Source organism: Galeopterus variegatus, unplaced genomic scaffold (assembly GCF_000696425.1).
Source record: "Galeopterus variegatus unplaced genomic scaffold, G_variegatus-3.0.2 Scaffold3554, whole genome shotgun sequence".
NCBI classification, from domain to species: Eukaryota; Metazoa; Chordata; class Mammalia; order Dermoptera; family Cynocephalidae; genus Galeopterus; species Galeopterus variegatus.
In genome coordinates, this window is record NW_007729665.1 from 109748 (window position 1) to 127646 (window position 17899).

The following is a 17899-nucleotide window of genomic DNA, read 5'->3' on the forward strand; positions in this document are numbered from 1 at the left end:
CAAAAAGGAAAAAAAAAAAAAAAAAAGAAGTAGCAATTGCTGATGAAAAAATAAACATCTTCTGCTTTTTCTTAGCCCTTTAACCACCACTCTCAAGGGAACACAGGGAGACAGTACATTTTTAAATAAACCTGAAACAGCCTGGCTCCCTAGCTCTTCTGTCATCCCACCATCCTGGGGTGGAGGTGATTAACAACTGTGGGCTCTGTTTTCCAGGTCACTGTAAGGAGGATGGTGGCCTTGGGCAATGAGTGGTCCAGGCGTGGACCTAGAGCATTAGGTCCTGTCTGCCTCTTCTTTTAGCAGTCATGACAGTGGGAAGGGGGGTACATTTTTAAATAAACCTGAAACAGCCTGGCTCCCTAGCTCTTCTGTCATCCCACCATCCTGGGGTGGAGGTGGTTAACAACTGTGGGCTCTGTTTTCCAGGTCACTGTAAGGAGGATGGTGGCCTTGGGCAATGAGTGGTCCAGGCATGGACCTAGAGCATTAGGTCCTGTCTGCCTCTTCTTTTAGCAGTCATGACAGTGGGAAGGGGGTAGGGGGACCAGCCCCAGCAGGCAGCCTGTTCCACCAGGCCCCTGAGCTTTGAGAACAAGAGGAGGTTAAAGGGTAACAGGCCATATGGAGGCCATTTGTCAGCCAAGAGCAGCCTGGGTTGTACGCTGAGAAGGGGAGTGGGAAGAGGTGCTGGCTTATTGCTGATCTGGAGCAAGGGGAGAGCAAAGAAAGACCCCCAAAGTGCTCATCCCGCTCTGTTTTCTGTCTGCCCCTCTTCAAGTACCTAGAAACGTCTGAAACCATCCTTTTTCTTTTCTTTGCCAAAGTCTTTGCCCTAACCCATTCCAAACCATCTCAGGTTTAGTTTGCTTCATGAAAATAAGTGTAGAAACTTATCAGTGCATGATATGTGCCAGGCATGATACAAGACACTTTCAAGTATGCCATTTTATTAGTCCTCAAACACTTCTGAGAGCTGGGTGTTGGCTGTTCAGGAGGAGGGCTGGGAGGAGTCGGGTAGTTGACAGAGCTGCAGGGTGGAACCCTGGGTCAAACCCAGATTTGTCTGTTTGACACCCAAGATGGTCCACTGACCCCACATGATCTGGTTAAAGAGGATATTTTCATGGTTAGATAACAATTTAGAGAACATGAAATATAGCTTGGAGAGGGATTCTCTTTGCTGATATCTACTGTTGACTCATCTCAAATCAGAAATCATGTGGCCCACTGCAGTTAACAAGAATTGAAATGCAGGCAAAATTTTGCGAGTCATATCAGTTTTCTACCAAGCTTCTACTTACTGTCTGCCAGATTTTATGTCAAGTACTGGGGATACAAAAATGAGTAAAACATGTCCCTGCCCTACAGCTTGGGTGGGTTGGGTGGGGGTTAGTCGGGAAAAGGGAGAAGGACCTACCTGTGAGGAAATAATTTCAGACACAATAATATGGTGACAGTTTATAGAAATGAGTGAAGAAGATGTCATGAGAACACAGAAGAGAAATAATAAAGCTACTGTTTATCGAACACTTAGTGCGTGACAGACCTAGTACCACATACTTTACCTGCATAATGTGATTAATCTGTACAGCAATGCTGGGAGGGGGGTATCTTTTTATCCCCATGTTACAAATGAAGAAACTGAGGAATAGTAAGATCTGCTCGAGACTACACAGTGGGTGACTGTTAGAGCAGTACACAATCCTGGTGGTCTAATTCCAGGCCCAAGCTGATACGCTCTACCCTGTGTTGCTTATTAATTCTCTCTGGCCATACCTGGGGAGGTTTCCAGGAGCAGGCGGCCTTGGAACTTTGTAACCGAGAAGGGTGGGGTTCCAGCTCACTGCATGTGCTTTTGGGTCAGGGTTTCCAGGCTGAGTAGAGAAACAGCACTTCTTTCTGAATGATTCAGGACTTTGGTAGCTGCCTCCAGGTGACAAGAGTGTTGGTGTTGGGGACAGAGTACAATAAGGAAAACGCTCCTACCTCTTGTTGGCTCAGAGGTTACTGGCTGGCATTGCCCTCTTCTGTCAGGTGGAGGGAGTGAGGGGTCCAGGCCTACAACAAGATGGAAGTGCTCTGAGGCCAGACCCACCTGTTGGTTGCTGATCTCCCATAGTAGGGCTTCGGCTGGGCCTCTCTTAAGAAAATGGTGGTGGGGGCTGGCTACAGGGGCAGCCTAAGCCATGGGTGGTTTCTCCCTGTGTTCTCCCACCCCGGCTCTAGCAGCACACCCTGAGAAAGGCTGGGACTACCGCAGGCCAACCCTCCCCCAGAGTGTGGGAAGTTCTCATGAGAAAAGGGATCCTGGCTGGACAATAGGTTTCCTGTCTGACTGCTGGGAAGGTTTGTCTCATAGGAGAGGAAGGTTGCAAATGGCATGAGAAATCTTGCTTCCCTCTTCTGCAGCTTGTTTTAGACTACGGGCTATTCAAGTGGGGGATCAGAAAGGCAGAAGGCTGGGCAGTGCCATAGACAGAAGCAGCACTTGGTATCTCTGAAGTAATTGGACTCCCGCTCTTTTCCTGCTCCCACCGCAAGCCCATGCAGGAATCTGCCCCGACGTAGGAGCTTCTTTCTACAAGATGGGATGCTTCTCCTCAAGCCCCTAACACTCTGTACTCAATTCAAAACGACAAGGGCTGCAGGACTTTTATGAATGAACCTCAGAGAGGTGGTGAGGCCAGCCAACTTTAGACAAATTTGCAAACGTCAGAAGAGACCTCAGAGGTGGTCTGGTTCAGTGCCCTTGTGTATTGAAACTGAGGCCCAGAGAGACCAGTGCCCACAGGCAGTACCCAGATTGTCCTTGTCTCTGGACTCTCTCTGGCTCCCTTCACAGGCTGTGGGCATGGAGGGAGAAGCCTGGCTTTGAGAGCCTCTGGTTCTGCCCAGTGCTATGGAGTGGAAAGCCAGCCTTCCTGGGTTCACTGTGCCACTTACCTGCTCAAAGGTGACTGTGAGCAAGTATCTTAACCTGTCGCTCAATTTGCTCATCTGTATAGTGTTGTAAAAGTTTTTCAAAGGGTTTTTGTGAAGCTTAAATGGGTTACACATGTAAAGTGCTTAGAATAGTGCCTGGCATACAGTCAATAAACATGAGCTCTCATTACTGAGATTCCTCAAGAGGCCTCAGAAGAAACCTTTTGACCATAATCAGATGTGATTATTTTTCTCCCTTTGTCTGGAATGCTCTAATTCCAGTTTGCCTGGGAGGCTTTCTTGAGAATCACCTTCCCTTTGAACAAGTCAACTGGAGTGTGACTTTTCCTTTCACCAAGTTACTAGATGTTCCCAAAGCTCCAGGCCAAGCACATAGCATTGAATGGGGGATGAGCCACAGAACAGAACCTGGCATGTTTTCCTGGTTTCCTGCCCTCCTAAACAGTCCCAGCTTACCTTAGTGGTCAGACCTGCAGCTTAGGAGCCAGAATGCCTGATGAATTTAGCTCTGCCATTTACAAATGTGTGACTTGGGGCAAGTTCTTAACTCAGCTAAGCCTCATTGTCCTTATCTGTAAAATGGCAAAAATATAATACCTGCTTCATGTAAAGAAAGAACTTAGAGTGCTTGGCACAGGTAATATGCTGTTTGTAGTAATTACTATTTTCCTTGTCTCATGTCCGTTCTTAACTCAGCTAAGCCTCATTGTCCTTATCTGTAAAATGGCAAAAATATAATACCTGCTTCATGTAAAGAAAGAACTTAGAAGAGTGCTTGGCACAGGTAATATGCTGTTTGTAGTAATTACTATTTTCCTTGTCTCATGTCCTAAAGAAAAAACAAAGACTGCACATTTGTCTCTGTATTCACCTTACTTTTTCCTCTGGATCTCTTCACTCCTAACAAATCATTGAGACCTAGAAGTAGAAATTGGACCTTCATATATCATGGAAGAGTTTTGAGAGCAAGCATATAAAATAGTGCTTTTCTAAACAACCTTAAGAAGCCCAAATGTTATCTTTTTTCCACATCTGCTCTTTAACCTCATATTCCATTCCCCATGGTGTGGTCCTAAACCCTTTCCACTATTTTCAGTTCCCCAGACAGGAACTCCTTCCCTGAGACTCTGCTGTCCCCTACAGTAGCCACTACTAGTCCCAGGTGGTAATTGAGAACTTGAAATGTGTTTAGTCTGACTTGAGATGTGCTATAAGTGTCCAGACAAGGCAAAAAGCATGCAAAATATTTCATTAGTGGAATTTTTATATTGATTACATGTTGAGATATAATCAATAATGTATTTTCCATGTATTGAGTTAATTAAAATATTACAGTTTTCACCTGTTTCCTTTTACCTTTTTGATGTGGCTACTAGAAAAAATTTACAGTGCAGTGCTAGGTACGTGGTTTCTATCTATCCCTTCCTCCCCTCCTAGTTTTTTCTTCGCCCCAGGCACTCACCCGCTTCTGGTTGCCAGGTGAATAGGATCATCTCTGCCAAGAAGGATACCCCAGGCTAATAGAAAAGCTCACATTTGAGCATCTTGTGTCACATATCACACTTACTTCATTGATTTATGTTAGAGTTGGCTGTGTACGTGTCTGTATTTTGAGGGCATGGTTCTGTCATATTTACTTTTATGGCCCTCCTAGAGAGTCTTGTGTAGAGAGGTCCTGTATGATTGTTTGATGGAATTACAGCCAAATAGGGCTATTTACAATACTACCTCGACTGCGTTCCTGATAACAACTGCACAGGTGGTGGTGGGGGGGAACCTCTTCTCTTCTGAATTCCCAGCAAAGCTTCTCTCCAGCCATCTTTTCTTCTGATTGTTTGATGGAATTACAGCCAAATAGGGCTATTTACAATACTACCTCGACTGCGTTCCTGGTAACAACTGCACAGGTGGTGTGGGGGGGAACCTCTTCTCTTCTGAATTCCCAGCAAAGCTTCTCTCCAGCCATCTTTTCTTTCAACACTTTTATTAAGCATCTCTCTGTGTCCTGTTATGTCATAAATGCTACCTCATGATATTTTAGTCTAAAGCTACATTATTTCAAACGTGACTGAACACTTGACACAGTTTCTTGTGTTTTCTTTAACTGTCAGCCAGAAAGTCTTGTTGAATCTTTCAGACATTCGCTAGATATTTAAATGTCTGCTTCTCTACTCAACTTTAATCCCTGTGAAGTTTGGCTGACTTCCTACTCCTTACTCCCTGCACCTTGTTTGGAAAGAGCTCGAGTATTTGTTCCTTTTGTTGTACCGAACGCTTTGACCCCAGGGCTTTTCCTGGAGCTTGTTTTGCTTTACTTGTCATGAAATGTTATAAAGTTTGTTTTGCTTTAATTTGCCTTTTCCCCCTGAAATCCTGGTCGCCCCAAAAACAAAAGCAAAGCACACTGAGAAGAGCAGATGGGGTGTTCTTGTTGGTTTCTGCTAAGGTGTCAGGCTGAGGTGACTGACAGCTGTGAGGCAGAAGTATCAGTCAGATCTTTTCACTTCTCCTCCACCTGCATCCTCGCCAGCTGAATGGAGGGACTTTCACTGAGTGCCTCCCATGTGTCAGCTACTCTGCTGGGCCCCCAAAGAATGACCTCATGCTCCCTGGAGGCCCAAATGGCTGTGGGAAAGAAAGGAAAGCAGAGAGGAAGCTAAGGAGAATTGATTCCTTTTTTTCCTGTAAAAATTTCTGTGAAATTGTCTGGCTTTCCCCATCTCTTTTTTGAGTTGTTTAGCATTGCCAAATCAGATGAGTTCGTTCTTTTCCCGGATGGAGCTTGAAACTCCTTCTGGGGATCTGGAGTTTTCAGAGAGAAAGAGAGAGAGCCTGATGTGCAGATTATCAGCCTCTCAGATTTAAGTCAGCCTCTTGCCAAGGATGGTGGCTTCTGGAAGCCAGCCACTGGGTGATTGATTTGCTGCCTGGGTTTTGCTCTTCTACGACGGTCTTCCTTTTCTCTGGGCATCACTGAGAGGGTCCTCACCAACACCTGCTCCTGGCCAGGACTCTCCCACTCTAGTCTCTGGGCAGAAGGGCCATATTTTTTTTCCTGTGTTGTCTCAGTGTCTTAAGATGACCTTGCCTTTTTTTTTTTTTGGTCCTTGACTCTTCCTTCTAATGCCTTCTTATTTCTGTCCTTGAACCTGGGGCAGCATCTCCTGATGCTGAACCTGACACATTCCAGCTTATTTCCTTTGTGTGACCTTCATAAATAAACATAAAATAATTTTTGTACTGAGTTTATTTTACCATACCAGGGTTCCTATACTGTTGACATGATCTACATGGTCTCTACACCTCTGGTCCATCCATGTCAAATTCAGCTCCCGTTATAATGCTACTTTCCTCAAGAACTTTCAATGGCTCCCCTTTTCCTTTGAATATAATATAAATATCTCCTGTTGCATCAAGACCTTCTGCAAGATGGTTTCATCATTCTTCACATTTTTTTGGACAGATTTTCTTTACTATTCAACTCAGCAAAATTGGGCTATTTGATGTTCCCTGGGCTTAACCTACATTTTCCTATTTTAGTGCATTTGCATCAAACCACTGTCTCCCTTGCTGATGAAATGAAGTCCTGTCTGAAATGCTACTTCCTCTGAGAGCCTTTCCTAGTCTCCCCCACACAAGATGTGATCTCTCCTGCTTTGAGCTTTCTCTCTTGTGGCATGAATCACATTCTTTGACATGTATCAGAATAAATCTGTGTGTAAGATAACTTTGGAAGAATGCAGAAGAAACTGGTGCGGTGCCTTTGGAGAGAGGAACTGAGTGAGTAGGAGGCAGGAGAGGGGCTTACTTTTCACCCTTTAAAAATTTTTATACCATATATACATATTTCCTGTGAGTTTTTTTGTAAACATATTATTTAAATAACAGAAACTCAATATATAGGGCCGGCCCCATGGCTCACTCGGGAGCGCCAAGGCCACGGGTTTGGATCCTACATAGGGATGGCTGGTGCGCTCACTGGCTGAGCGCGGTGCAGACCACACCGTGCTGAGGGTTGCGATCCCCTTACTGGTCAAAAAAAAAAGGAAAAGAAACTCAATGTATAAAACGTTACACTTAAACCCAAAACCCAGAAGCCATAGAGAAAACGATCTTTAAAATATGTGTACACTTGCCACATCCCTGTTTGGTTACAGGTACCTGAAGTGCTTCTCTTTTTATTCTCCTTCAGAGCACAGCATACATATTAATAAATAAATATTAGTTAGTTGAATTGAAATTAAATTGAATCACAAATCACTTCTTTGTAAGCCTCACTTTTTTTCACTTATAAATTGAGTGCTAGGTGACCCACAGGGGTCCCTCTCAAAGATTCTGTGGAGATGTGGGTTTTTTGGACAGAAATACTCAACAAAACAGGAGTGACTTTAGAATCAACAGCTCTTCTGAGACCATCTTTCTCAGCAGATTGGACCTGCTTGTGGGTTCTGCCTGCTTTCAGGAGCTGCCCTCTGGGGTGTTCAGCATTAATTATGCCGAGGAAATGAACCAATTAGACACAGTCAAAGGAGAGGCAGGGAGTAAGTCAGGGAGATCTGTGGCAGGCTTGCTGCTCCGAACAAAAGAGGGAAAGTGTGAAAGAGGGTAAAGCAGTTTGCTGAGGTTTTTTTGGAAATCCAGCTGGCCAGCTCTCTGAACTACTTGGCCACAGTCTAAAAGAGTGTCGGAAGGAGTGTTTGCCTCTCTCTCCCTCCTGTTCAAGACCCTAGACGAGGTGGGTGGCGGAGGAGGTGGTGTATCTTAGAGGGACTGAGGGGGGGCTTATTGGGCTCATCTCCTTGTTTCAGGGAAGCTGCCAGACTTCTGTGGATCCCTGTGATGCCTACCCCAGCTTTGTTTTGTTAACAACTTTTAATTCTTTTTCTTTTTTTTTTTTAGAAGTGGAGTCTTTTCTCCCCATCTCAAGTGATAAGCAGCTTGAGGGCAGGGAGCTACCATCTCTTTCCTGACTTGGTATCCACCCCCCAGCCTGGTTGGCAGTCAGCTTGATTAGTAGCCATTTGTAGGTTGGAAGGAAGACTGGAGGGGCACATCTGTGTCGGACTGCGGGTGGGCAGTCTTGTGGATGGGAGAACACTTTATCTCGGACAGTCAGGGACACCATGTGACTCTCAGTGTCTGCAGGCCTATTGGAGGAAGTGAGAAAAAGAAAACCCTTATACTCATTCTCATACAGATGTCCTTGTCACATTCAGAATGGGGGCAGGGTATTTGTCAGCAAATTTGAATTTCCTTTGGAAAATTTCATAAGGCTTTTGGAAAGTTGAGGTTCCTGGGTGCCTCCTCATCTTGCCAGCACATCTCCCCCAAGCCCATTCTTCCAAACAGTGATCCCTCAGTGCTCCACAGCACCTTCCTATTTTGGCTGGGCACACCCAGCCATCTACTGCCTGGGGGCTTTGATTCTGCAGCGTCTGTCCTGGGTGGAACCAGAGGCAGCCCTTCTTGTGAGGATTGCAGCTTATCTAGACCAGGGTTCCCACCACACGTAGGCACTGCTTGCCACCTTCCTAAACTGACCCCTTTAAAGGGAAGAAGGGAAGGTAACCTTGACACACACCCACCCGTTAAAGGCCTCTCCACTCATGGATTAGGAGGAACATACACGTAGGCACTGCTTGCCACCTTCCTAAACTGACCCCTTTAAAGGGAAGAAGGGGAGGTAACCTTGACACACACCCACCCGTTAAAGGCCTCTCCACTCATGGATTAGGAGGAACATCTGCTGGTGGAAAGAGCGCAGGTTTAGAATCAGAAGACTTGGCTGTGATCCCAGTCCTGCCATTTGTCCTGCCTTAAGCTTAGCTAAAAGTCACTTAACATTTGTGGGCCTAAGTGTCCTCCTCTTCAAAGGGGAGTAATGATAACAACCTCACAGAGTTGTGAGGAAAAATAAATAAGATGGGTGCTTTTAAAACTACACAGTCCTACCTGAATGAAAAGGGTGGGATTTACTCTGGGCTAGGGACAAGTGATGCCAGTGATATTCTAGTCAGAGAATGGAAGATGCAGAGGGGGCTTGGGAAACCTCCCAGGAAATCCATCAGAAATCTCCTCTGAGGCGCAGAATCCACATTGTTATTAAACTGGAGTCCTTTCTGGCATTAATATTGGAAACAGACTAACATCTCCCCCACCCCCACAGGTTAATAGTATTTTACCTCCTTTCACTCTGATTCATTGCGGATGTTAGTAGGTTTTATTAAAACCACATTATGTCTAGATCTGTGTAGGTTCAAGTCGTTGTCAGTTGTGGATGCAGTTCTCTTAAGGCACGGTGGGGAGGTAGAGGGGAAAGTCGCAAGCAGCCAGACTTCTCTGAGGCCAGCGTACTTCCCCTGTCAGTGGCAACCTCAGTTTCCAGGGTTTGGTCAGTGGCCCTTCCTAGGGATGGGATGGCTCTTTGCTCCTGATCTGTTTCCTGTTGAGGCCTTCAGAGCTGCAGCACTGAGAAGAGACTCTCACTGGGAAACCTCACCACTGTAACGCTGCTCTTTTTGTCTTTGCAGTGTGCCCCCTGCCCCCAGAGCCAGAGAATGGTGGCTACATCTGCCACCCCCGGCCCTGCAGAGACCCCCTGACAGCAGGCAGTGTCATCGAGTACCTGTGTGCTGAAGGCTACATGCTGAAGGGTGACTACAAATACCTGACCTGTAAGAATGGCGAGTGGAAACCGGCCATGGAGATTAGCTGCCATCTCAACGAGGGTCAGTCTGGCAGATGAGCATGGGCTGCTCTGGGGTTCTGTTTTCTTTTAGCTCATGGGAGGGGGTACATGCTTCCACCCGGGCACCCTTCGTTGTGGTGCAGCATAGCCCTGTTTTGGTGCCCTACAGCTTTCCTCCCTTTGGGATTTCATGTCTTTGGGAAGACATTTGGGGTTGCTGGTGCGTGTCCCATTGCATTTCACTGAGCCACTGAGGGCTCAGTGGCTTTACTGAGGCATCTACCCTGTTATGTAGAGTCCCTTTCATGCTCAGGATCTCTTGTTTGCCTACGCAAGTGCTGGTGACCTTTGACCGTTTTCTGCTAACACCATGAGCACAATGCTAACACCTTTTTTTAGCATCTTTTTCATTTTATTTTTCCTTGAGTGGAAATGTACTGTTTTGTTATGGAGCTGCAGGCCAGCTGGTCAGAAGACATCTCTTTCCCTCTGCCTCCTCCTGTTTTGCATGACAGGAAAATCTAGCTGCCTGCAGGAAAGTATGTGTCATCTGGCCTTTTTTGTGCTTCCCACTTGGGCTTTGAGACCAGAACGTGTTTAACCCGTGACACCCCAGAGGAGGGTGGGAACCAACCTGAGATTTACAACTAAAGCTGTGGGACCTTAGGACAGGGGCTTATTATACAACCCAGTTCTTAAAAATTATCCTGCCACGTGGGGAAAAACATGGGTGCTACTTAAGATGGTGGAATGATGTGCCCATTTAAATGGTTGATGTTTACCAACTTTCTATTGAGGACGGGATCAGAGTGATTTCTAAAGGTAAGAGCTCTAGGGTTAACGGAGTGTAGGTATCAGATGGATCTCAGAGACCAGAAGTGAAGGGAATTTTGTATTCTGGAAACAGGAAAGGGAAATTCTCCATTTGCAGGATCCCAGTGTGTACACAGGCCATTCTATGCTGTTATTCCTGAAATGGCCCTACCTGTAGGATGTCTTTGTATGGCATCATGAAGGGGGCATTTGACAAAATCAACTGTGGGGCCCATGTTTTGTGTGTCTGAGTACAAAATGCTTCTGATGATGGCTTACTTCCTTAGAAAAAGACACCCATACGTCACTCGGGGTCCCCACGCTCTCCATAGTGGCTTCTACTGCCAGCTCCGTGGCACTCATTCTCTTCCTCGTGGTGCTCTTTGTGCTGCTGCAGCCAAAGCTGAAGTCTTTCCATCACAGCAGGTGAGCCCAGGGGCAGTGTTGCTGTGGGCTGGCCTCTACCAGCCAGTTGTGTGCCCCAGGAAGGGCGAGGGCCCTGCCATGGGTTAGACAACTGGATATGCTTGGTACCGTGCTTACTTCTGTGCATATATTGTCTTAATTCTCATAGGAATATTGCAGATGAGGAAACTGAGGCTCAGCTAGGTTAAGTCATTCAAGGTCATACCTCCAGACGATAGCAGAGTTGAATTTGTCCAACTCCAAAGCAAGGTCATTTCCCTTACCTCAGTGGTACTCAAAGTGTGGTTCTGGCAACATCCGCATCGTCTGGGAACTTGTTAGGAATACATATTTTCAGACCCCACCCCAGTCCGACTGAATGAGAAGCCCTGGGGTGGAGGGCCAGTGATGTGGTCAGCACTGCCCTGTGCTCCTGGTTCCCCAATCCTGATGGCATGAAGGTGCCTTCACCTTCAGGGAGTTAAAAACAAATACCAACACCTGAGCCTCTATCCCCAGCCACTCTAATTTATTTGGTTTAGAGTGGAATCCTGGCATTGGCATTGTGTGAAAAGCTCCTCAGGTGGTGCTAATGTGCAGTGAGGATCAAGATACCCTGCACTACGCTGGGAGGAACAGAGGAAGTAGGTTTTTTTGCCTGCCTTTGTTACTTTCCTTTTTCCTGTGCAGCACATTAGCCACAAATTAAACCAGACTGGGCTGTTGGGGTGGGGTGGCGGATGGTGGAACCCTGATGATGCTGACTGTGAGTGATCCTGATGGTGGGCTTCTCTCCCAGGCTATCATGGCTTCTACAATTGCTTGGTTTCCCAGGCAGCTGCTCATTCCCTCTTGAGGAGCACATCTTTTATATGCATTCACAGCCCTTCCTCAGTCACTGTCATAACTCACAAGCAGGAAGGGCCAACCTAAACGCATTCACTTAAATGCTCCAGCTTTGGAATTTACAGACTAGGTGTTCTTTGTCTGAATTTAATCTCTGCATACTATGCGTGATTTTTCCTTCTTCCTTTTGTTTTGTTTTGGGCTTTGGGTTAACAATTATTTTTAAAGGTTGTTAATTAATAGGATAAAGAAGATTTGAAGGGGGGGGATTGTTTACTTGAAAGAATCAGCTATTTCCACACAAAGTCAAACTGATCTATTCGTAACAATTATTTTTAAAGGTTGTTAATTAATAGGATAAAGAAGATTTGAAGGGGGGGGGATTGTTTACTTGAAAGAATCAGCTATTTCCACACAAAGTCAAACTGATCTATTCTGCATTTCATCTAAATTATGGAGTTTTTTTCCTCCCTAGTTAACCAATTAGTCTGTTAAGAGTAACTGGCTAGTTTTGCCAGACTTATGTAGAAGGGAGGTTTGGTTTTCAGTATAGACCCTATTTAAGTTTTGTATTTGTCTGGCTAGGCTAAGGCCTGGAATCCTCACAGCGCCAATTGTCTAGCTCTTAATCCTGTTCGTGACGCCAATTGTAAAGCTAGGCGACCACGCTAGTTGTCGGGCTCTTTTACCTGCTGGTAATACTGCACTGACTTGGCCAATTGTTGAGCTAGGGCTGGGTCTGGAGCTCCCAGATCCCTCAAGCCCATTGTCCAGACTGGGTCACAAACCCTTCGTATACCAGGCTGGGTCACCAGACTCCTTCACGCAGGTCTGTGAGCTAGGTAGCCAGCCAAAAGGTCCTTGGAGCCATAGGTTGGAAAGCATGGCTGTGCTCCCAAGGCAGACGCCCGCCCGCCCACTTCACTCAAACTGCTCTCTCTCTCTCTCTGAAGACAAGGATAGCAACAGAACTAAAAGATACATTGGCGCGAATATGACTCTCTCTCTCTCTCCCCCCTCCCTCTCTCCCTCTCTCCCCCTCCCTCTCTCCCTCTCTCCCTCTCTCCCCCTCCCCCACTCCTTACACCCAAGGGGCCCTGACCAAACTAACAAAAAAATTTACTTTGAATAGATAGCAAAAGTTGAGCACATACCAGTATACATACAATACATACACTTTATTTGCCACCTTGCCATCAAAGTTTCTCTTCCTTCCAAAAACTTTTGAGCAATTTTAAAGGGTGCCACTTCTGTTATCCTCACAGTCTGTACGTTATTTGAATTAGGTGGCACAGATTTTATCTCTGAGCACAGATGAGGAAATTGAGAACTACTAACAATAGTCTAGCAACAAAAATATGGTCTGGCAACAGACCATGTGTGTCTCCTGATATGATGAGCTGAAAGTGCACAACATCACCTGTGTAGCTAGCTGTTCCTTTCTGTGTTTGTGTTATAATTCACATATAATTTTGTGAAGTTCACAAAGTTTAAAAAAGCAGGGGGGCAAGCAAAGTGGCTGAGTCAGAACAAAAAAAATTCTTCTGATTTCCGGTCTGGTATCCCATTTTAAGACCACAGTGCTTCCCTTTCTCTCGTTTTTAGCAGCTTTATGGAGATATAATTCACATACCATACTATGTACCCATTTGATGTGTACAATGAAATGTTTTTTAGTATATTTACAGAAGTGTGCCACCATCATTCTCTCACTTTTTTATCTTAGCTGTGTTGAATGAATGGTTTTATTTTCAGGTCTCTAGGCTCCTAGTTTTTGCACAGGTCCAGAGGGCCATGTGCCTTTGTACCCAGAGGTTAAGAACATGGTCTCTGGAGGGAGGTGGACCTGGATTTAAATCCCAGCTCCATCCCTTACCAGCTGTGTGACTGAGGGCAAGTTTCTTAACTTCTCAGAGCCTTCTCTGCATTCTTGGTGAATCCCTGTCTGAAAGGGCTCAGATGAGGATCCAGTTTGATAAAGTGTTTAAAGCACTTAGTGCAGTGCCTAGCACATAGTAAGTGCTCAAAAATGGTGGCTGTTGGCATTATGGTATTTATTTATCGGTGTGTTTATTGTAATTCTTCCTTTGTCTCTTCCTCCTCTGATCCAGGCGTGACCAGGGTACATCTGGAGATCAGGTCTCCATCATGGTAGATGGAGTCCAGGTTGCACTACCATCATATGAGGAGGCTGTGTATGGCAGTTCTGGTCACTGTGTGCCGCCAGCTGACCCCAGAGTGCCGATTGTGTTGTCAGAAGGATCTGGGCCCAGCGGGAGGAGCATGCCAAGGGAACAGCAGCTGCAGGACCAGGGGGCCTGCTCCTCCGTAGGTGGAGAGGAAGAAGCCCCGGGCCAGTCCGGACTGTGTGAAGCCTGGGGCTCTCTGGGCTCCGAGACTGTGATGGTGCATCAGGCGTCCACCTCCTCTTGGGTGGCTGGCTCAGGGAACAGCCGACTGGCACACAAAGAAGCCACAGATTCAGAGAACAGTGACATACAAAGCCTTTTATCCCTCACGTCGGAGGAGTACACAGATGGTAGGTGGTCTGACCTGAACATAAATCATTAGCTGCTCAGGGTCCTTGCTGGGAGTGAGGAAGGACCATGAGCATCTCTGATAATTGGTGTTTTTTCCAGCAAAGAAAGATAATACTCGGTGTATTAGCATACAAAATAGGATTTCACCCTCACACTACCTGGTAGGGCTCTCTGTAGAGAGACTTTTCACTGTTGTTTGTGAACTTTATTGGTTTGGAGTCTCTGAGACTTCATGGCCGTAGGGCTTTGCTAAATCATAAGGTAGACATCTGGTTGGAAATGGGGGGCGGGATCTATCCTCTTGTAATTTTTGTGTTCCCGAAAGGTCAGGAATGACTAGGAGGTATGGGGTTGTGTTACAGAGAAAACAAGAGCCTGTCTCTCTTCCAGAGCAGACAGATGCTTCGTTGTAAATAGGTGTATGCCAGGTACTGTGCTAGTTAGTTTTCTTGCACTAGCTCAGTTAAATCTCACAGTGATCCTAAGAAGTAGGTATTTGTTACCATCCCCATTTGACAGATGAGGAAACTGAGGCTCAAAGAGGGTGAGTCACTTGGCCCACTGGTAAATGTCTGAGCTGGGATTTGAAGCCAGATGGGTCTGGCTCCAAAACCTGCATTTTTAACTTCATGGCACCATGCTGCCTTTCAGGTAACTCCACCTTCTTTGTGGCAAACAACCATTGAATAAAATTATTGCCTCCTGATATTTCTGTCTTTGCCAGAGCCCAGTTTAACCTTGGGCTTGAGTCTGTTACTTTTAAAAATAACTTTAAGTGAAACCCCAGTGTAATTCAGGATGCAGACTAAACCTAGATGTTTCCTTTTTGACAGTGAGGATTGCTACACTCGTGAAGCCTCTCTAAAAGAGTCTTACTATGCTTCCTAGATGTCTGGACACAGCAAATGTCTTAAAGTTTAGAATATCTGAAAGCAGAGAAGTTGGAAATTCTTGCCCAGAGATTATGTTTATGGAGTTTTCTGGTCATCAACAGCTTGCCTTTATTTTTTTGGTTTGCCACAGAGCTAGCAAGGGGCCATTAAATAGTTGCCCTACGTTTAAATGGGAAAGCCAGTACCCCATAGACAGTCAGCCACTCATATTGTGAAATGTGTCTAAGTGCACATTGTGGCCTTTTTCTCCCTAAGGCCAGGACGGACCTGTTCTTTCCTCTCTTCATCACTACCTTGCTTTGTTCCATGTATTGAATAAGCATCTTTGAATGTGTCTAAGTGCACATTGTGGCCTTTTTCTCCCTAAGGCCAGGACGGGCCTGTTCTTTCCTCTCTTCATCACTACCTTGCTTTGTTCCATGTATTGAATAAGCATCTTTGAGAGCCCATCTTGTGCCTGGTGCTGGATTAGTTTTCAGAAATAGGAAACACAACAGCACTCTCTGCTTGCATGGAGTGTCAGTCAGTTGGGAAGATGGTAGGTCCTGTACTTGAGAAGTAACAGAACCAAGAATTGTGGGGTCTGTGTCAAAATGAGGGGTTCAGAAAAGAAGACATACAGGTTAGTGAGTTAATTACACGCCATGCCAGAGCTGTCTGGGACTGACAGTACCGTAGGACGTCAGGAGCTTGAAGCATGAGTCTAACCTGCGTTGACCTATAAGGAGACTAAAATCCAGACAGGGGAAGTGATTTGCCCAGGTTTTCACAGCTGGTGGATTGCTTTAAGGAGGAGGTGGGACTTAGGCAGGTCTTTGTAGCCTCACAGGGTAGAATTAGGAGAGAATGGGAAGTGACTAGATAAGCAGGGCTAAGGCAGAGAGGAGGGTTCATGTTGGTGGGACCAGAAGGGTTTTTAATATCAGGCTGAACATTCAGATTTTATCACATAAGCAGTGGAAGAGATGAACCAGAATGGCCTAAAAAAGAGGCAGGGAATTTTTGACTACCTAGAAGTGTATGAGTAGGACATTTTATTTCTTTAAACTAGGGATTGTGTGGGGTCCCTGCAGTGGGATCAGGAGTGCTACAGAGAGACCTACGTGGGGTAACCACTGTGCTTACTTCCCTGTCTTTCTGCAGATATTCCACTGTTGAAAGAAGCATGAGGGCTGCCGCCAGCCTCTGTCCTCTCTGCCCTTCCTCCCTCTCCCTGTGGGTTTGAGCACCGTGTACTCTCCAGCCACCCCCGGATACTTGAGCTGCCACCTGTGTATCTGTGTATCTCTGAGGGCCTGCAGGCCCACCTTGCTGGAAACTGAAGGAAGATTCTCGCCATCTGCCTGCTGGACAGCTGGAGGAGCTGGCTCTTTGCCTGGCCTGGCCTTCCTATCTGTCGGGGACATATTTGAATGTGCTGGATTGAACCCTTTTCTTTCCCTGAGCCTCTGGGTCCCCTCCAGCCACATTTTTGGCCACAGCCCCACCAGCCCACATGGGCCTCAGTGCCGCTGCATTTACTTGTGCCTTCCCCCCACCCCTTCCAGTTTCCCTGTCATGCGGGCTTGTTGCTGTCCACAAGCCTTAGTGGCCACACAGCTGTCCCTTGCCTCACAGGGGCCGGGCCTGAGTCTGGTCTGTTTCCTTTGATTGCTGGCACTGCTGCCCTTTGCAGGAGCAGACACAAAAGTGAGAGCTCTCAAGTCAGGATTGGCTCTAACTGGAGTGAGTGTGTGAGTCCCTGGGCTTGCCTTGGTTACTTTGTTGGTGCATTTCCTTGGCCGAGGATGGAGATTTCGGAAATTGTGCCAAAGCCATCCCAACACCTGGCTTTCCAGCTCAGAGGTGCAGGCCCTTGGTCCTGTTGAGTTGAGAGTTTCCAAGAAGCATCCAGAAGGTCCCGAGGGAGGGAAGAAAGGTGGCTGATAATGATTGTCTTCCTGATATGCAAGTCCCTACTTCCTCCTTCAGCATTGGGCTTCCTGGCCTTGGTTTCCCCTACTTCCCTGTAGTGTAGGGGAGATTGCATGCTGCCTCCTGGGTTTAATTCCAGGCAGCTCCGGCTTCCCTGCTGCCCACAGGGCCTGAGGCAGGAGAGCTGCTGAGGTGCCATGGAATGCCCATCTGGTCACTGGCAGTCTGGGCAGGTTGCCCCTTTCTGGGTTCGTGGTGATGGAGGGGAGGCCAAGAGGCACAGACGGAGTTTCTGGGTGGCTGCAGGCAGCTCCAGCCCAGTCCTGAGGATCCTCCTCACCATGGTCATGTGCCTTAGTAACTGTGCCCAGGAAGTGGCCTGCTGTCTGCCACGCCACTGCTTTCCCTACTTTTTTTTTTTTTTTTAAGATGACCGGTAAGGGGATCTTAACCCTTGACTTGGTATTGTCAGCACCACGCTCTCCCAAGTGAACTAACCGGCCATCCCTATAGAGGGATCCGAACCTGTGGCCTTGGTATCATCAGCATCACACTCTCCCGAGTGAGCCATAGGCTAGCCCTTGCTTTCCCCACTTCTGCCCTTCCCTGCCACCCCTCCACATGTCACAGCTGACAGGCAACTCTTTGTCTCCCTGGGACCTTGGGGGAGGGCTGAGAAGCAGTTCACGTGCACCCCCAACTTTATTGGCCTGAGGTGGGCAAGTGGGTGTGGAGCAGCCTGGCTCCAAGGCCTCTTTAAGCTGGAGCCTGGGGTGTGAGGCCCTGGGGGGAGGACCCTGGCGGGGAGGGGATGCTCCAGACACTTCTGCTGGGGTCTCTCCCTTAGCCATGTG

General features: G+C 46.8%; 1 protein-coding gene across 1 annotated transcript; it reads left to right on the top strand.

Annotated features, from left to right (window-relative positions):
* Positions 1-9476: 9476 nt before the first annotated feature.
* Positions 9477-17495, top strand: KIAA0247 (KIAA0247 ortholog; the record flags this gene model as incomplete). Its single annotated transcript, XM_008585402.1, has 4 exons — positions 9477-9674; positions 10735-10873; positions 13810-14237; positions 16275-17495. Coding segments are annotated over 4 exons (791 nt in total), but the record flags the coding sequence as incomplete, so codon positions are not given.
* Between the last annotated feature and the right edge of the window lie 404 nt (positions 17496-17899).